Below are 21,530 nucleotides of genomic sequence, written 5' to 3'. Positions count from 1 at the left end.
ACATTGCTAAAATGAAAGTCATAGCTGTGTCAGCCGCTGTTTACCAAAGATGGTGGCGGGTACTTTTACCGCCAGCACAGAAAGCTATGCTCACCGCCTTGGTCTGCGCTGCCACCCAGAAAGCATGCTGCCGGCTTGGAGATGTGGTCACTGCCATTGCCATCTCTCATACACACCAATAAATTGTTAGCAGAGTTACTTAAAAGCTGTGCATTTTTTTTTTCCGCTTATGCTGAGTCAGGAATCTTCCCTTAAAGGAGTCGTGCGAATATCTGCTTGTCTCCCGCAAAGCAGAGTTCAACTGAGAAAAATGCTGCTACCAAGAAACCTTGCTTGTCTCTGTTCTTTTGTTTCTAAAACCCTTTTTTAAGCTTTTGTTAAATTTTAAGTGGAAGTTCTTATTAGCCACGTGGGCGCCATTTGTAACGAGTACGGTTTTTCCGCCTGCTGCCCGGTCTTGTCCTGCCACTGCGCCAGCCCCAAATAACACACAGAGACTCTGTATTTGATACAATACTGTTGGCCCTGTTACTTGTTTCTTATCGGCTAGCTCTGCCTTAATTATTAACCCATTTCCGCTGATCTATGTATTTCTCTTACCGGGAGCCGGCGGCATACTGCTTTCTTCAGACTCTCCATCTTGACTCCTCCTTACTACTTCCTATTTCCTCCTTGTCTCCTAGTCCCTCCTATCTTCCTTTCCTATTGGCCAACAGTGCTTTATTATTAACCAGTATGAGAAACATATACAGAATGACATCTCCCATCACTCATAACATCCTGTAATTCTAGTTCCAGAGACTTCTGATACTGTCTTCTGGATTTCACAGGGACCTGTATTCATGTGTTCACATACCAACTCAAGGTCCACATATACATATACATAATTAAAAATAAAACAAAAACCAAACACAAAACTTGTTTGTGCACTTGTTATTCGTTGATTGCTAACCCTCATTTATTAATGAAGGGCACTATGTACCCGAAAGTAGTGAGGTTGGATTTAATCTTTTACCTTTATTAATCCTAGCACAAGGCCTGAGATGAGTCACTGAGAACCAAATATGTTTAAATCTCCAAATAAATGAAGCATTTTTATTCTGTCAATGAGGAAGTCTAAGTTTTTAGACCTGATATTCTAAAATGAACATAAGATGCTATATTTTATTATCTCTGGGAAAATGAATTTCTACTTGAAACAGGGTCTAAATTTTTGTTTGATTTTTACCTTAATGAGTTTCAGAATGGGGTATGAAATTAAATTCCAATGAATCATTGCCATACTATTTCCATTAATAATAATTATCTCACATGAAATGCAGCCATTCTTTCTAATTGGGTGTCATAATTGAACAGCTGCAGCTATGGTGTCAAATTAATATAAAGTAAGAATTTTACCATCATAATATTTTCAATAGTCACTCCTTAATTATGAGAGTATTGACTGCTATATTTTCTGAGTCAGTGTTTTCAATAAAATATTGGCTAGATGTATGATGTCTATGGGGAAATGAAACTTTCCTGCTGTGTTTTTAAAGTAGTGCCAATAGGAGTTATTTTTATTTGTAAAACTTTTTTTTGTTTGTTTTTATCTCTACTGATGTAAGTTTAAAACACTAATTTTATACAGGAGAATATACCACTAAAATCATGTCTAGAAAGTATGTAATTATTAAAGAACATATTTACTTTGGACTAGTAATTGGAAAAAATGAGAATACAAAATTTATTATACAATTTCTTAGAAAAATATTTGAGGGGTACACAGCAAAATGTTACTGAAAACAAAATTTCATCTTAATAGGCCGGATTTAGAAAGTATTTTACCTTTTATTCATGTGTGGTGGTAGATATGTGAGTACCCAAGTGTCTGTATGCCCAGCACACTTAAGGAGGTCAGAGGACAACTGTGGAGGTTATCCTTCTGAGACAGGAATCTTCTCCACGTATGGCCAGCTTCCCAGGGTCTGCCTGTCTTTTATCTCTTATTGTCCAGTTGGTGGGCTTACAGGTCCCAGCCACACACCACAGTCCTTACATGGATTCTGAGCAATGAAAACACATGTGCTAATGCTTGTGAAGCAATCTCCCTAGTCCCTTAACTTTATTTGTTCCCTTTTCTTTGTGTGTATGTTTCCAAAATTTCTTTAAAATGAAAAACACTAAGTCTTATTGAATTCAGATAAGAAATAATTTCTGACAGGCAATTAACAGTAGCTTTCTGTTTAGCCTTCATGCTTTGAAATCCTCTTCAGGCAGGCATTGTGGCACATGCCTAGAGTCCCAGTTCCTTAGAAGCTGGCATAGATGCATCATGAGTTCTAGGCCAGGCCAGCTTGGGCCATACCAAGTTTGAGGCATATCAAGAACTCTTCTAAGAACTTTTCTCAAAAACAAATACAAAAAGAAACAATAATAAAAAGTCCCATTTGAAGTTGATAGCCAGAGATAAGAATACAAATAACACTATGTTTTTTCCATAGAAAACATTAAAAAAGAAAATACAGTAATAAATCCACTTATTTCTAGACTTAATTGTCTCAATTCTTTTGCTTAAAATTCAGTTAAGTGATTTCCATTTCTAGCATGATTGTTCACTCCATAAATATTTTAAAAGTAAATTCTGGACAATTAACACTAAACAGTTTCTGAGATGGACTCTTTTAAAAATGTGTAATATTATATTCTATTCTTTTAAAATATATAATACTTTAACATTTATCATATTTTGTCACCTTTGAGTTCTTAAACCCTTCTGACTCTACTTTTCAAATGTACAGTTAGCATACTAACCATAATTTATCATTATGAAGTCCTCTAGTCATATTCATCTTTTCATCCTTAAAATTATCTTTTATTGACTGACTTGTTATCTACACTTTATATCTGGTTGTTAAGTTTCCTATTTCACTTTTGTTCTCAGTAGCCATGTTTAAATGTAGTAGAAGTCCTAATACAAAATTAAGACTACAGCTGAAGTATTTATTTATTTTGTACTGTAAATTGAGTCTGGAGTCTTACACATGATAGACAAGTGCTCTAACCACTGAATATATATATATATATTTATCTTGAAACAAAATTGTGTGTGTATACTTTTTTAAAAATTCTGGAACTGTATCAAGTGTTTGACAAGCTACATATCTCATTTATTAACTAGTTAATGTGGTAATATTTGGCTTTAGACGTGAAAAAAATCCCTCTTATCTGGGCGTGGTATAGGAATCCCAGCAGTTTGTGCTTTTTACATTTTGAAATGGGTCTCACTGAATTGCCTAGGCTGGTATTTGCCTTATTCTGTATCCCAGGCATGCCTTGAACTTTTAGTCTGATTTCATTGCTGAGGCTTCCTGGGTGGCTAGTATTACACACCAGTGTCACTGGGACTGGCAAAAGACTTTAGGTGACAGTTTTGTGGTATTACTAATCGCTACAAATATCACTGACATAGTTGTTGAATATATTATAGTTACCATCTTCTTTTTGTTTTCATCAACATAAACTACCCAGGCTTCTTTAGATCTTTTTGCTTTCCCATTGCTGTGTAAGCATTCTTGAATTTTTTTGTTTCATCCACTCTAAAAGAGTAAATATAGTAGCTGTAATATGATTTAAAAGCAATAATAAATACTGTTAGAGAAAACAGTATCTTCTGTGTGTGCATGGATGTGTGCAGGCATATGGTATATGTATGTGTGCCTGTGGTTGTATGTGCGTGCATGTGGAGGCCAGACATGCATGTCTCCCTCAAGCACTCTCCACCTTACCTTCAGTGAGTCTGGAGTGCATCCATGCTGCTGAGTTTAGGTTTCATTTAAGTCTGTCTCCTGTTGGGGTTATGAAAACAAAACAAAACAAAACAAAACAAAGGCAAGCAGAGGCATTGCTGCTGCACTTGGCTTTCCCAAAGGTACTAGGGGATCCAGACTCAGGTTCTTGTGCTTCCATGGCAAGTATTTTACAGACTATTTCTCTAGCCCTTACAAGAACTGTGTCTTATATTTATCTGCAAACACCAATTGTTCTTAGGTCAAATAAAGCATTATTTAGTTAGTGATATGCCAAAGATAGTGAAGAAACAGATACCTCTACTCAATGTTTCCAGGTTCTTGTCTCCATTGAAGAACAATAAGGCATTTGGAGCAAGTTTATTATAAGACAGAGTTACATGGTGAAGCAGTAATAATTGGCTTCTCAGGAAGAAAATATTCCAAATCTCCAATAATTCTTTTTATGTCCAAACTTAAAATGGTAAAAGAAGGACTATTCTTGAGTTCAGGTAGAGGAAAGGTGAGGGATTTCAGGAAGGAGTGTCCTGTGTCCTTGAATAGGACCAATCTAGCTTTTCTGCTCTCGTGGGGTTTTTCAGATGTAGCATGGTGTCTGATACATGATAGAAGCAAACAAATTTGCAAGGCTAATGATATGGAGATGTAATTATAATCAAGCAAAGGGTAGTCAGCAGTTGTCCCAGCAGTTGTTGAGTGGGACATAATGCCCTGCTGTATACCCTGCTGTAATACCCTTCAGCCAGTATGCTGTTTATCACTTTACTCCGTATCTATATAGCCTATATGAAATTCACTTCTTAATGTTAGACTACTAGTCAAATAGTGTTGGGCTGCATAAAGTTGAAATTGGTACCTGTTGTTGAAAAGCTTACTTTGCATTAATACATAAATATATTACTATATTATATAGTAATATATTAAATGCAATATACTAATAATGTAAGTGAAGTATATCAACATGAAAAATTTCTAAGACAGTTTATTATGAGTAATTACACTTAGGAACAGATTCATGATATATTCCCCGTGGAAACAATTTCATGAACATTTTTATGAACAAAAGAAAATCATACATACATCAAGGCCCCTACCAAATACAGGGTTGGAGATTCAAGTAGGCCAGCCCTAGTCAAAGCAGAGCAACTGTTACCATTTACAGGTGCTGTCTCTTTACATTTTAGTGCATTGGTGGGAGCTGGTGGTCTGGTAATAATTTAGTTATTAATATATTCCAAAGGGTTTTTTTTTGACTGCTAGTCAAAAATAAAACTAACTAAGAGTCAGAGATGGGTAACAAATGGCTATTATGGGACTAAATATACCCCAAGATAATTTTCTCTGGATGTAGAATATTCCAACATAACCACGAAGTTTTAACCTGTCAGTTTGTAAAATATTCAAAATAGATGTCTTTTTTTCTGAGAATTTTAGTTCACAAAACCTTAAATATCGTATTAAAAATTGGTATAAAGAGTAATTATAAAATTATATTTTTCATATGTAGCTTATTTCATTACTTTGTAATTGTAACTTAGAAGTAGTTTCAGAATTCACTGAAACTTGGTATGCTTGTTAAGCTTGCTTATTTAAGAGGAACTAATGAGGCAGTGAGACGACCTTGGAACTTTTTAAACCTCTGTTTTTGATTTATTTCATCCACATGCAAAGAGAAATTGGCATAAATAGTTAAAATTGTCTTGTATGTGAATTACTGATTTACAAGGAACATTCATTTTACACTAAAACATTTTAACTTTGAAGATGTACCTTTTGCATCAAAAAATAGAAATTGTTTCTATATTCTTACTATGTAATTCTCCATGAATGTCAATTATTTTACCTATTGTTATCACAAAATTGGCTAAACAAATGAATATTTTTATCATAATAAACCAAGAAAATTTACATTTAGTTTTCTTTGTCATTTGTTCATTTTATTTTATCCCCCCATCTCCAATTATTTCATACATTTCAGTGCTTCGGAGAATTTAGATGAGCTCTCTTCCTCCAGTAGCTGGCTACTTAATCAGAAGCACAGTAAGAAAAGGAGAAAAGACAGGACAAGATTGAAATCTCCATCCTTGGCTATCATGAGTACAGCTGCCCGGACAAGGCCCCTTCAGAGTTTCCATAAAAGAAAACTCTACAGATTGAGCCCTACTTTTTACTGGACTCCTCAGGTAAGGCTGCATTTGGGAAAACATGAAGAAAGATTTCACTACCAATATATTTTTGAGTACAATTGAAGGCTAGTTATATACAGTTAGAATAATTACATATGAAAAATTTTGAATACAGTTTACAAATTAGATAACAATAGATAGTAACAATAAAAGTTAGGATTTAATAATTTTTTAAAACAGCAGTATACTCTAAAATTTCTCTTATTCTCAGTTTTTAAAAAAAATAATTATTGTTTTCTTTGCTGCTGGAAATTTAACATGGGCCCCCTAAATGCCAAACATGCACTCTACATTGAGCTATGATCAAGCCCCTGGTTTAAAAAAAAAAAAAAAAAAATGTATGTTGATATTTTGTAAGTAAATTAAACTAATTTTTAAAGAAAATGAAATGTCAGGGTGATTTTTAAAACACCCAGATGAGGGTAGTGATGAAATGTACTACACATATATATTAGAGATACATGCTCAGGAACACGGGGTATATGATGAGTGGTGAACACCAGTGCAGGAGCTCGATTTTAGAAGTGTCTTCTGCCAAATGTGGGAATTTTTGAGTATAGAACTTTTTAATTTCCTTCTTCCCGCTCCCTCCTTTTCCCTTCCTCCCCTGCTCCCTCCCTCTTAAGCAGGGTCTTATGTGTCCTATGCTGGCCTTAATTCACTGTTTAGCCAAGGATAATCTTGACTTGATCTTCCTGTTTCCTTCTCTGGCGACCCTGGATTATGGTATGCTGGGAATTAAACCCAAGCTTTGTGAATGCTAGACCAGTGCTTTACCAACTCATCTACATCCCCATCTCAATAAGGACAATAAACTACTGGAAACATGCGTGGGATAGGGATGAAGCTAAGCGGATAAGAGTACTTGGTAAGCATTCACAATGCCCCAGGTTTTGAGGAATGGTGACATACATATACCTGCAATCTCCACATTCGGAAAGTGGAGGCAAGATGATGAAAACTGCAAGGCCATTCTATGCCACATAATGAGGTCCAAGTCAATGTGTACATGACAGTCTCAAAACTATACAACACAACCCCAAAAAACCACATGTACCCACAAGTTCACACTGATGACACAGAAAAGATGGAGTGACTGGTAAGCAAGTATGTAGACAAACAGGGCAGGATGATAATAAATAGAATGGATGAGAAAATGAAAGAATGACTGGGCAAGAATAGTAAGAAATTAATAACCTGAGGTGAGGATTGAGGTTGACATTGTAAACAGGATGTGTACATGACTTAAAGTACAATCCCCCTTCCTACCTGTTGCCAGGGGTTCATAATAATTCCATTATAGACAATCAGAAAACGTCACCCAAGTTATTAAAGCCAGAGTTAAATTCATATCTTAAAGACATGGGTACACTAAAGACAGAGTTAGTCACCAGATTAAGAAAACTTCCTTTTTCACACTTTACTACCAAGCTAAAAGAGCTCCCAGGCAAGATCAGGAGACAGCTGCAGACTGTGGGGACGGTCCTGAAGTGGATTAACAAGTGAACCAGGGGGTGGAAGACTCACAGCATAAATTAAAAGGACAATCCACAGTGTCTAAGCAGGAGGAAACACTGGCTATTGTATTGCTTTTCTGCTTTTATGATGGCTTTGTCTGTCTCTGTAGTTTCAGTCCTCTTCCTACCTCTGTTACATTTTCCTATATATGCTTTTACTATTACTCCTTCCTCACATTCTCTTACCCCTTCCCAAACCCTCCATACTTGTAACTTCAGCATTAACAACATTTTTTATAGTTAGGATCTGAGATATTTTATAACTTTACTAAGGATATAGGTAGTCATTTGCATTTTAATACATTCTAATAACTGTTTTCTATACAAATATTGTTTTGTTATTAATCTCTGCTTCCTCTCCTTTAAATAGTATGAATCAGAAACCTGAGAGAAAACTATCCCCTTAAAAGTTACAAATATATAAAGGAAAGAAAAATACATATATATGGCAATAGATGTCTAAGTTACAGTATAAAACCACAAGAAATATGAAAAATGTAGACAATATGATTCCTTATCTAAAAGATCATAACTCCTCAATAGGTAAAACCAAAGATGCTGAAATAGTTAAAATGTAATACAAAGAATTCAAAAGCCTACTTTTAAACCTGATCAATGACTTTAAAGAGGACATCAATTCAGGACTTAGAAATAAAAGTCTGTAACATGGACTGAAAATTCAGCAAGGAAACTGAAACTAAATAGCACACAATAGTAATAATAATAAATGATAACAAACCAGTGGAAACTATCACCAATAGAATAGATCAAGCAGAAGAAAAAACACAGGGATTGAAAACAAAGTCAAGGTCAAGAATATATTTAGAGATCAGTAAAAACAAAATATAAAACAAGATGCCTATGACTTTGAAAACTTTAGGATATAATCGAGAGACCAAAACTAAGTGTACACGTAATGGAAGAGTTTAGTTTGAAGCTAAGGGCATAGGTAAAAAATATCCAATTACAGAGTAAAAAAAATTTCTCAAACCAATAATATAGACAAAGTGGGACTGGAGGCACTAAGAATCCCTAATAAATACGGCAGGAATAGAAGCGCTCGCTCCATGTCACACCAGGCAGAGTGGGAAAAGGAAGAATACCAAAATACGTGAGAAAGCCAGGTGTGGTGTCATACATGTGTTAATCCTAGCACTTAGGAAGGTGAAACAGAAGGATTTTGGTCACTGGAGTTATAATACATTGAGAATACATGAAGGGTAACAGCAAGACTGTAAAAATAAAAACAAAATGTCAAACAACACAGCAAAAGCTACTAGAGGAAAATGTCAATGTACTTACAAAGACATTTCCACCAGAATAACATTTGTCTTTTCAACAAAGGCTTGAGAAGCCAGAAAAGCATGGGATGATAGCATTCAAGAAATTAGGGCTTCCATGTGTGTCTGTCTGTCACCTACCACATATCTAAATATAGATAGAGGGTAGTTACGTTCTATTTCAAATTTCTTCAGGGCTTTTATAAATAAAGGAATGTCGAACTTGGTCAAGGGCTTTTTTTTTGTATCTATTGAAACAATAAGATTATAATTATGAGAATTACGCCCCTGAGTGTTACATATGTATGTATGTGTTATACTTATTAATTTGTTTATGTTGAACTATTCCTAAATCTCTGGAATGAAACCAACTTGTTTATGGTATATTCCTCCCTCCCCCCTCTCTGTCTCTCTCTCACACACATACACACACACACACACACACACACACACACACACACACAGAGAGAGACAAATAACATACAAAATTAAGAAAGATAAAAACATTTTCCCTAAAATCAAAGCCAAGGGAGTTCACTCTTTTCATTCTTACCTAATACATTACTGGAATTCTTATCTAGATCAATAATGTATGAGAAAGATATAGTATGTATACAACTTTTTAAGAGAGTTCCCTTACTTGCAAATGAATTGATATTAAAAAGACCTTGATAGGGGCTAGAGAGGTAGCTCAGCCAATTAAGAGCACTGGCTGCTCTTCCAGAGGACCAGCGTTCAATTCCTGGAACCCACATTGCAGCTCATAATTGTCTGTAACTGCAGTTCCCAGGGATTTGGTGAGCTCTTCTGTATTCCATCAATACCAGGTATGCACATGGTGCAGACATTACATGGAGACAAAACCCCAGACACATACAAATACAATTTTTTTTTTTTAAAAAAAGACCTCAATAAAGACTCCCCAATCAAACTTTTCAATCTGGTAAGTATTTCCAAAACATAATGGGATACAAAATCAACACACAAATACAGTCACTTTTAAATATACAATTGCAATCATGCTGAGGAGGAATTCAGGGAAACAATCCCTTTCATATTAGCTTCAAAGTAAAGGATAATTCTAACTGTAGAAGTGAAAGAGATCTACAATAAACTGTAAAACACCAATGAAAGAAACCTTTATAGTCCAATGCAGTCTTTACCAAAATTCCAATGACATTCTTCAAAGAAAAACTAATCCTATAACAAAATGGAACCCAAATAACTAAAGGAATTGTGAGCAGAAATAGCAATGTTGGAGTATCAAATACCTGATTTCCAAGTATAGAACTGAGTCATGCTAACAAGGATTCATCAGAGTACTGGGACAAAACCAGAGTGGAAGCACTGGGAAGAAAGGAAGACCCAGAACAAACCCACAGAACTGTAGCCATCTGATTTCCAAGAGTGGTTCAAAAATTTTATAGAAAGTGCATCTTTAACAAACAGTACTTGAAAACTGCTTCTCACATGGTAGAGTGAAACTAGATCCTTGGCTCTCAACCCTGTCAAAATGTATACAAACTAGATAAAAGATTTTAATATAAACCTCCAAAACTTAAACTGTTTTAGGAAAAATTCATTAAGACATAGGTATGAGTCTGAATACATGTAAAAAACACAGGAAATAAGAACTGACAAATTAAAGTGCATGAAATTATAATGTTTTTAGGGTCTGGTGAGATGGCTTAGTATATGAAGTGTTTGCAAGCATAAGAACCCGAGTTACTACCCAGCGCCCATGTAAAAAGTGCTATGTAAAATCTAGTGTGTGTATGTAATCATGGGAAGCGGCATTGGAGACAAAGGGATCCCAGGGTTCCTGCTGGCCAGCTGGTCTAGATAAAATGGAAGCTCTAGGTTTAGTGAGAGACTGTTCTCAGAAGTATGGTGCAGAGCTATAGAATGAAGACATTTGATACTGACCTCTGGCTTCCATATGCACATGCATAGGTGAGTGTGCCCTCCCCACCCACCCCAGACAGTTTCTGCATTATAAATTAAACAATGAAGTAAAGCAGTAGCCTATAGAATAAGAGAAAAATTGTGTCAACAACTCACACAACAGGAGATTAATATCCAAAATACAGACTGGGTATAGAAATACATACCTTAATTCCAAGATTCTAAAGGTAGAACCAGTTGGATCTCTGTGAGTTCATAGCCAGTCCAGAAAGGGCTACATAGTTAGAACCAGTCTTAAGAACAATAAATTCAGAGTATATATATATATATATATATAAAAAAAAACTCATAAAATTGAACATCAAGCCCTCTACCTTCCAATCAATAAATAGGCAAATGAACTGAACAATCAGTTCTTAAAAGAGTACAAATGGCCAATGAATATGTAGGAAAATATTCAGCATCTTTAGCCATCAGGAAAATGAAAATCAGAACTAAACTGAAATCCCTTCTCTCCTTAGTCAGAATACCAATCATCAGGATATCTAGGAACAGAAATTCTTGCAAAGACAGATGAATAAGTAGTTTATATATGCCATTAGTAGAATATAAATTAATGCTACCCCCATGAAAACAGTATGGAGATTCATAAAAAAAACTAAAAACTAGGCCTCCAGGAATCTAAGTTATCTTACTTGTAAGATAACCAACTGCTTCTCCTACAATTTTTCACAATAGTCTACTCATTTACTCAACCTGTCTTTCCACATGTTATGGACAACAACAACAACAACAACAACACACACACACACACACACACACACACACACACACACAATTTAGTCACAAAGAAACAAGTTATTCTTTTGCATGAAAATGGATGCAACTAGATATTGTGTTAAATAAACAGGCCCAGAAAGATAAGTGTCTTGTGTTTTCTCTCATATATAGAATCTAGATTTAAAAAGAAAGACAACTTGAAAACAAAGTATGATTATTTGGAAAAAGAAAGGGGATCTGTAGGAGAGGATTAGGAACAAGAAATGGTAAAAGAAATAGATAAATCAAAGAACATCTCATATAAACATAAGAATGTAATGAAACTCATACTTTTACAAGGAATATATACTAATAAAATGATATTCTGAAGTATCAGGCACCTACATCAACAGCAATTTCTTTTAGTTTATATAACATAGTAATAGACAGGTTTACTTACCTCTTATTATACTGTATATCATGCTCTGCATTCAACAAAATTCTGCAAGGAGTTTTAGGAAGAAGACGCACTCAAGAGACAAAGCAATTATTAGACCTAACCTTAAGAAAAAAGGAGTTGGATAGTCATGTGGAAAAATCTTAATTTAAAATGTTATATTAGGAGTTTTAATACATAAAGGAGAAAACATAATAGATTTTTAATGTAAACAGATGGAAAACCAAGAGGAACTAGACGTGTATGTTCAAATTAAGAGCACTACAACTTAAGCTTGCCATTGGTGAGCTCATGTGTGGTCTGGACATGACCAAGGAAAGATCACCATAAAGAGCATAGACTATTGAAACTTCAGGAACTTAAATTCAAACAGAAAAGGGAATTTAAAAAATGAAATAGAGCATATAAGAATTCTGAGGCAATTTCAGATGGTATGTCAGATATGGATTGGACTATCAAAAGGAAAGAAAAAGAATGGGACAAAAAAAAGATTTGAATTAATAATGAATGAGGAATATCCAAAATTAATGGCAAGCAACAAATCAAACATGTAAAAGCAGGAAAAGTTCAGCCTACTACCTACCTATCTGTCCATCCATCTGTCTGTTTATCTATGTATTATCTAAAACACATTCATACTGTAGAATCCAAAGACAATCTTGGAAAAGGCTGGGGGAAGGGCGACACATTTTAACTGTATAAGAATAAATGAAGAAGTATAGGTGACTTTTTATTATACCTATGGAAGCAGAGAGAGGAGTAACACTTAAATTGACATTTTTATCCCTAAGATGTCCATGAACTGAAACCTGTTTCCTAAGAATGTGACTGTAGGCTAAATTGTGATAGTAATAAGGCCTTTGCATGGTTAATTAAGGAACTTAATACCAAGGTCATTTTGGACTTATGATGAACCCTAAATCCAGAGAAAAGGAAGTAGAATTTGGAAAACAAGGACAATGGAATAAAGGCATTGTGGAAATAAAAGCAGACTAGAGTTATGCTACTATAAATCAAGGACGATACACGTCCCAGGAGGTGGAAAAAACCAAAGAGCATTGTCTCCTAGAACCTTTGTAAGTTTGTCCTACTAAAGCTGGCATACCATATTTAGTAAAAATGAATGTAGAATTTTTCAACCCTTCCATTTATAGCATCTTTTTATGGCAAACCCAAGAGTATAGGCTGCTATCACAAAGTTGCCTTGCAGTTGGTTAATAGGTAAAGAATGAAAAAAACTGTTAAGCTGCATAATGGGAAAAAGTCTATATTGTTGTGAGTTGAGAAAGTGCAGAGGATCAGATAAGGCTGCTGACATCTTAGAAAATATGTGCTGTCATTATTAGAATGTTGCTAGAAAAATATGCAAGGTGTGTGTGTATGTGTGTGTTGCTTGGACATTGATCTGAGTAGACCTGGTTGCAGAGGCCACAATACATTAAATGTCATCTTCTGTTGCTACCTACCTTATTTCCTTGAGACATGTTTGTCACTATTCTAGAAGGTCACCTTCTTGGCTAGGCTATCTAGCTGGGAAACTCTTAGGACCTGTTTATTTTCCCCAGTCTCCAAAGCTGAGGTTGCAGGAATGCACAGTCAGGCCCACTTTCTACGTAGGTGCTGGGGCAGTGAATTTGAATATTTATTAAAAAGAAATTTGTAAGTAAATTGGCGAGACATGATCTAGTTACTCCTGGCTGCTTCTGGTAAACTACAAGAAAAAAAGGGGTAATTGAGTAAGGAACTGTAATATAAAAACAAACTGGAACTTAGCAATTTGGGAAATATATAACACACACACACACACCCACCCACCCACCCACCCACCCACCCACCCACCCACCCTGGAGTGAACCAAGGGTATGGATAAAACTTTTCCCAGAGATGAGTAAAGTCAATCCTCTCATAGACATGGAGAGGGCCATTTTGGTCTGAGGACGTGGATCTCCTTAAGATATGTAGGTGCTCATTGTGATTTTGAGGACTGTGCATAAGAACACTGCCAACTCACTTAAAAGGGCAGAGATGAAGTGATATTAAAGATGTTAAGACCTCCTAAATTTTTCAGGCAGGAAATAGATTGATAGTAAAAACTCCGTTGTAGATCTTGAAGGTGAATGTGGGCCTAAATGTCAAAACGAGTTTCTAGAAAAAAATGGAAATTTATCTTCATGACCCTAGCTAGGTGTTTTCTTAAATACTAGTACTAATTAGGAAATATTGCTAATTTGACTTTTGATAATGTTATATTTTTTAACAAAGGCATTACTAAGTCTGAGAAGAATGTACACTGAGTGAAGACATTTGTTATACATATGTCACATACATACATATGTGCATATATTAGGGGTTATGGGTTTTTTTTTGTTTGTTTGTTTTTTGTGACAGGCTCTCTATGTTGTTCTGGCTGTGTTGGAACACTCACTACGTAAACCAGATGGGCTTGGAACTCAGAGATCTGCCTGCCTCTTTCTCTAAGAACTGGGATCAAAGGTGTGTGCCACCACACCTGACTATATGCACATGTTAAATTATATATGTTATATATAAAACAGAAGGTTTTGAATATGGATTGAATATATATTTAATTTTATATGGCTAAAAATCCAAGAAGAAAGACTAATTAAAAACTGGCATATACACAGAATCATAGGATGTAATGGTTAAAATGGCTAGCAGTATGTTCCATTTTATCAAAATAAAATTGCTGTCAGGAGAAATGTAAGAGATTTGAATAGCTTTCATAAAACTGAGTACCTGTCACTAATAAAGTTGAACATGTGTAAAAAAGCAATCAGTCATCAAAGAAAGATAATTAAAAGTATACATACATGCATACATATATACATATATACGCATATATATATATGTATATATATTTGTCCCTGAGGCACAGCAACTTATAAGTTTAAGTAGGAGTAATAAATATCTATGTATACAAAGCGACTTGAGTAGTTTTTATATAGGTTGTGAATTCTGTAGAGAGATAGACCAGAAGGAAAGAGGAAAAACCAGACAGAAACATAAAGGATTTAGCTTGAGTTGGCTCATAAAATTATGCTGTCTGATAGCTGGAAAGCCAGGAAAGTGTGTTTTGGTAAGAGACATTGTTACTTCAGTGCATTGTGGGAGAGTGGTCAGGTTGGCCAGAAAAGGACAATTTAGTATTGTCATACCTTCATATGTTATACCTTCATATCTTGATCATGGTGGTAGCTATGAGGTGTACAAACAGGGGAGGTCATCATGCTGCTTACCTTCCCATAGACATGGATATATGTCACATAACACACTTTCAGAATGCTCCATCCCTCTTGTTTTAGTTACCTGTGGTATAACCAACCAATCCAGAGGCTTAAAACTGTTTATTTACTATTAATTTTTAAGATCCTATAGATTACCTAAGCAGTGATTCTTAACACGCTTGCCTAAGGTCTTTCTGATAACAAGTATAGTAATAATTGGATAAACCATGTGGAGTCTTACTAGTGCTCCTTGCTAGGCCTCTTTTCATATCAATATCGTCTTGGGAATTTCTCTTGTGTGTATATATCTGTGTCTATGTATGTCCACATGCATGCAGGCAAGGGATGTTAACCCTGTAGATGGAGTTACAGGTGGTTGTGAGCCATTTGTTATAGTTGGTCCTCTGGAACAGTGCATGTGCTCTTAACCTCTGATCCATTTCCACAGGCCCTCCATATGATTTTTCATTTTAAAAAACATTTTCTTTTTTATTTTAAACACCCTTTTCACACAATATATTTAATTGTTTTTTTTCCCTTCTATCAATTCCTCCCAGACCACCTCCAGCTCCCTTTATGTTCTGTCTTTCAAAAAAAAAAAAAAAAAAACCCACAAAAATGAAAATCAAAGCAAATAAAAAATAAGATCCCCCCCCCCAAAAAAAAAATCCACCCCAAAAGAAACCATGGAGTTTGTATTGGCCAATTGCTCCCAGGCATGGGGTCTGCTCTGGAGTTTCTTTGATATAACAAGTAACACTTCTTCCTTTGCCAGCAGCCATCACTTGCAAATAGCTTCTTGGTTAAAGTTGGGACCCTATGTTCACTTCCCATCTCAGTGCTAGGGCACCTGCTGGCACGAACCTATGCAGGTCTTGTGCATGCTGCCATGGTCTTTGTGAATTCATGTATACATTAGTCCTGCTGTGTCTGGAAGGCACTATTTCCTTCAAGTCATCCATCACTTCTGGCTCTTACAATCTTTGTGCCTTCTCTTCTGCATGGCTCCCTGAGCCTTTGGGGAGGGCTTTGATGAAGACATCCCATTTTCCTGGGTTATTATAGTTACACACACACACACACACACACACACACACACACACACACACACACACACACACACACACCTGGATTATTATAATTACATACACACACTTGGATTATTATAGTTACACACACACATTTCCTTGTTTCTATGCAAATGTAGCCAACTTACTTCATTTGAGGGTGACCTTCTAACTAGTTTACCAATGATAGTGTTGCTCTGAAGAATTATATTCGCACTTCTAGGAGCTATTCTGGCCTAAATAGTAAATTTAGTCATATGAAGACTATGAATACTGAGAAACCATTTTAGAATTTTTTCCATGTAATCCACAAGCCAAGTCACAAAAACAAACAGTTCTAGTAAAGCTAACACTTAAAAATGACATGAAAGTTAAAAATTAAGATTGATTATTAAAACATAAAATAGCCAGAACTATACCTCTTTTCAGTATCTATTCACTAAAATTCCTTAATATTTTTGGCAAATTAGTACAAGTAGTGTTTCTCATTTTAATGTTTTCATTTCCTTTTTAATGTATGAAATGAATATGCTTAAAGGGCACTTTATATTTTAAGAAAAATAAAATGCTTAAGTTAAAAAAACGGGAAAAATCCATCCTTTTGTAACTTTCCTAGGTTAAAAAAATAGAAAAAGTTCAAGGTAATATGATTTTACTTAAATTTAAATTCTTGCTGGAGAAATAAGGCACAGATATAGACAAATTAAATTTCATCTCAAATGTCTCAGATAATCTCTTGTACTGTGAGGGCAGAGAGAATAATCTATAGCTGACAAATAATGTTGAAAGAGGAGGAAACAGGTTAATTCCAGGTATGAGGTGTCTGATTAAATGAAGGAAAGGGGAGGGGGTGTGACTTAAGTATTATTTAAGTAGTAGTAGGCCACTAGTAGGAAACCAGCTCTTCACCATCTGTGTGTCACATATACATGATTCCATAAAGAGTATCTTCTTTAGATAATGAGAAATAATATTGGTTATGGAATGCCTTGTTGGAACAGTTCTATATTCCAAAGAGTTTATGAGTTGGAAAATTCAATTTACTACATGCATAACACTACTTCTGTGAGAAAAATATGCCTCATGTAATTATGGTCAATCTGGATGGTACACAATTTTACTCAGATATGAAAGTCATTTCCGAGAGGGAATGTGTTCTTAGAACACATTTTGGTCATTTCACATATGTGTTTTGGAACTGGACTGTAATCCTAGTTGCACTTTTGGAATGGAAACCAAGGCTTGCCTCATGCCGAGAAAATACTCTACCAATGAGGTATAATTAGAGCAGTGCACATTCTTGTGGTACTGTTGTGCCATGCTGTAGGAAGCTAGCTGCACTCATACCTTGGAGAGGTAGGACAGACTGTTGACTGCTCCAGTTCCTTTACCTTGTGATTTCTCATATTCCATGAGTAAAAATGGCTTCCTTTCATGTCACCTAAGAACAACGCCCCCAAGATGACAAGAGGGAAGACACAAACCATTTCTACTGCATTCTGTAGGACAAAGGCAAAGCATAGGGCCATTCCAAAGTCAAGAGGATGGAGAAACAAGTCTCTTAGATTTTTAGACTTGTAGGTGGGGGGTACTCGAGCAGGTAGGAACCAGTGGAAGCAAGGAGGTGTCAGCTCATCAAGACCTGGAGTTACAGATGCTTATAAGTCATCTGACAAGGGTACTGCAAACCAAGATCAGATCTCCTGGAAGAGCAGAAAGTATTCCCTCCCTTTATCTAGTTTCTTTGTATTTTATGATATCTCATGCCCCCCCCTTTGATCCTAGATTTAGAATTTCCAAATATCACTGTATTATCTCAAATTTGTCTTGTGATTAAAAAACACATTCTGTATGATATCAGCCAAGCCTTTTAGATTTTTTTTGTATGTGTACAAGTGTTTTGAGTGTGTGTGTGTGTGTGTGTGTGTGTGTGTGTGTGTGTGTGCACCATGTGCATTCAGTGCCTGCAGAAGTCAAAAGTCAGTTTCTGATCCCTGAACCTCAAGTTACAGATGGTTGTGAACCAGCCTAAGTCAGTGCTAGGGAGTAAACCAAAGTCACTTATATATGTGAATGTTCCATGCATACTTGAAAGGATTATAATTTGTTGACCCCCTACCCCACCCTGGCTGACCACCGTACCCAGGGTCTTGTGCTTGCTTGCTAGGCAAGTACTCTACCACTGAGCTAAATCTTCAACCCCTCACTTCCTATCAGATCTCACATCTATTGTCTGTTTTTCTTTTTAATTCTTTCTGGGTGTTTCTTATATTTTAAACCTGACTGTTTCTGCACAAGTGTTTTCTTTTTGGGGGAGGGCAAATAAGAATAACTGTCTTATTCCTCTCTTACTGTTCATTTTTTATGTGTATAGTGTGTTGAGTTCAGCACTGGAAAAGAATTTACCAAAGGATAAATTGAATTTAGAATTTTACTAGTACTTGATGTATATTAATAATAAATATATACATATAAATGATGAGATGCTAGACTTTTGAGTTGATGCTCGGAGTGAGTTAATACTTTCTGAGATCAAATTAATGCATTTTGTAGGTGATCAAGACATAAAATTTCCTGCAGAGCCATTGTGGAATTCTATAGAATGTTTTCCCAAACTTATACATATAAGCTTCACCTTTTATGTGATTATTTAGAGCTAGGACCTACCTTTGGGAAGTAGTTAGGTCATGAGTACAACCCTCAAGAATGAAACCAGTGACCATATAAGTCAATTCCAGAGAGCTACCACTCTGCCTGCTATGTGACATTCCAGGTAAAATATTTCTATGAAGAAGTAGGCCATCAACAGACAAAATCTTGTCACTGAAGATTTTGCTACCTCTGGAATTTTTGTTATTTACAATACAAACTAAGGTCACATTATGAAAAACTTGCTTTAAAAACAAAACAAATGAGACAGAAAGTTTCCTTAAGACATTGAAAGAAAAAGTCAATAAAGAATTTTGTTGAGTCTACCAATGTTACATAGCAGGAAAGAGAACAATGGGATTAACGTATTTGATGTTACTGAGTTTTATGAGAAAAGTGAAAGAATAATGTTGGCTTTCATTATAAATTCTATAAGAAACCATGAAAAAGTAAATGACAGGCTCACTTACTCAGTTTAGATGCTTGCTGTACAAGCATGAAGACCCAAGTACAGATCCCTAGTATCCACATTAAAGCCAGGTGTGGTGGCGCACACTTCTAGAAGAGAGAAGAGGAGCTTGATTTTGCTGGCCAGCATCAGGTTAAATGAGACACTTCCTCAAAAATAAATTGGAGAGCAACAGAAAAAGACAACTTGACATAACCTCTGGCTTCTTCACATGAACACAATGTGAATGAATGCACCTCTATCCACAAACGTACAGACCTGAACATGTATACAAATATACAATAGAAATAAAAAGTAAAAGAATATGCTAATGAGGAGAAAACATAGCAGAGTACTTGATTAATCTTAAAAAAAAAACTATGGCAGGGATCAGTGTAATATAAAGCAAAGATAAATGAAGTCAACAAAGCCAATTGCTGAGTCAAATGTAAACCTAATGAACCTCTACTAAAATTCTTCAAAACAATCCAAGGTTGACTTGACCTTTATTTTATAAATATGTTAGTGCAATTTACCATGGAAAATGTAGTGCTTTCAATGCGCTCAGAAAAAGAAACTACTATATTAAAGGTTAGTTTGGAAAACTGGGAATATATGCTGGTAAACAATTCACCGAAACACTCCTACAACATCTTTAAACTTGTTTTTGTGTATGACAGGGTTTCTCTGTGTAGCTTTGGAGCCTGCTCTGGAACTAGCTCTGTAGACCAACCTGGCCTCGAACACACAGAAATCCACCTGCCTCAGCCTCCCAAGTGCTGGGATGAAAGGCGTGTACCACCAACGCCCAGCTAAATTTTACTTTTATATATATGTGTGTGCATCTGTATGTGTATGGCTGGAGAGGTTGATAGTCAATGTCTTTCTCCCACCTTATCTCTTTTAAATAGTTCTATATCACTTCCTCCCTTCTCTTTACAGATCTTACCAACTGCTCAAACCTCTCCAATGCTCCCCATTCTCAAGTTGATACCCTCCTTTTCTTTTGATTGCATTTGTTAAAAACACACACGTGTATGTGCACACACAAATACATAACCTGCTGAGTTCATTGTTATGTTTATGAAGTTTCAAGGCTGACTACTCTTGAGTTGGACAATAAAGCAGCTCCCTAAGCTCTGTTCATCTGTATGCTGGGTACAGTTGTAGTTCTCTGTGATGGTTTCCATTTGCTGTGAGGAGAACATTCTTTGACTTATCTAGGATAGGTGACCCTCATACAAAAAGAGGGTTAGTATGGCAGTTTCAGGCCACAGTAGCTTGGGAGTCCTATTTCATCTTTTGAGGTAGGGGCTACTGAAACTTGAGCTCATCAGTTTGTTAGACTGGTTGGCCACTAAGCCTCCAGAATCCTTCTGTCTCCTCAGCATTGGATTACAGGTGCCACACCTGGAGTGAGTTTTACACGAGTGCTGGATATAATCAGGCATCCTTGCTTGGCAAGGACTTTCTTTACCTACTGAGCTATCTCTCCAGCTCCATGCACATCATTTGAAATATTTATAAATTCATGCCATTCCTATTATAATCAGTTGCAAAACAAGACTATCTCCTTAGGTCAGTTTTCTATTAATGAAACTGAATGCACTCGGTATGGTTAGTATTACCAAGTATCAAAAAATTATAATTAACAATAGTTCAAATTAGTATTATATGTGGGCAATATATTTGGATTCCTATCTCCTACTGAAGATAAAAGGACAGTATAAATACATTGGTGGAATAAGAAAGTTGGCAATAGATGTGGGGATATACTTAATAATACATAACAGTTAATTTCATTTCAGTAGGCCTGGGGAGATTACTCAGCAGTTAAGAGCACTTGTTCTTGAAGAGGACATGAGTTCCATTCCCTGCACAAACATGGTAGTACACAATTCCACAAAAGTGCAGTTTGGGATATCCCTAACCCTCTTCTGGTCTTCATGGGCACCACACTCACATGCAAGCAAAACACACACACACACACAAAATAATAATAAAAAATTAAATAAATAAAAATTAATCTTTTATAATGGAAACAATAAAAATTAACTGAAAAAACTTGGCAAAAAATGTGTGCAGTGTATATGCAGATGACTGAGGAGGCTAAAAGAGGGTGTCAGATCCTTTGGAGCTGTAGAATGTCTGTGGTCTGCCTGATAAGGGCACTGGGACTCTAACTTGGATCCTCTGGAAAAGTACAAAGTGTTTTTAACTGCTTAGCTC

The 21,530-nt window shown here is 35.8% G+C and overlaps 1 protein-coding gene across 7 annotated transcripts in view; it reads left to right on the top strand.

Annotated features, from left to right (window-relative positions):
* The window catches only part of Kansl1l (KAT8 regulatory NSL complex subunit 1 like), an 84,933-nt gene that overhangs the window by 45,645 nt on the left and 17,758 nt on the right, over positions 1 to 21,530 (top strand). For 6 of the 7 annotated variants that reach the window (XM_051190390.1, XM_051190391.1, XM_051190394.1 and 3 more), the window contains exon 6: positions 5,767 to 5,971. In XM_051190390.1, the coding sequence (XP_051046347.1) occupies positions 5,767 to 5,971 (205 nt within the window). The remainder of the gene's footprint in view (positions 1 to 5,766; positions 5,972 to 21,530) is intronic. The other variant, XM_051190392.1, reaches the window with a different exon arrangement.

The sequence above is a fragment of the Phodopus roborovskii genome, unplaced genomic scaffold (assembly GCF_943737965.1).
Source record: "Phodopus roborovskii unplaced genomic scaffold, PHOROB, whole genome shotgun sequence".
In the NCBI taxonomy this organism is placed as follows: domain Eukaryota; kingdom Metazoa; phylum Chordata; class Mammalia; order Rodentia; family Cricetidae; genus Phodopus; species Phodopus roborovskii.
Note: the sequence above shows the minus strand (reverse complement) of the source record. Positions and strands in the feature narration are given on the sequence as shown.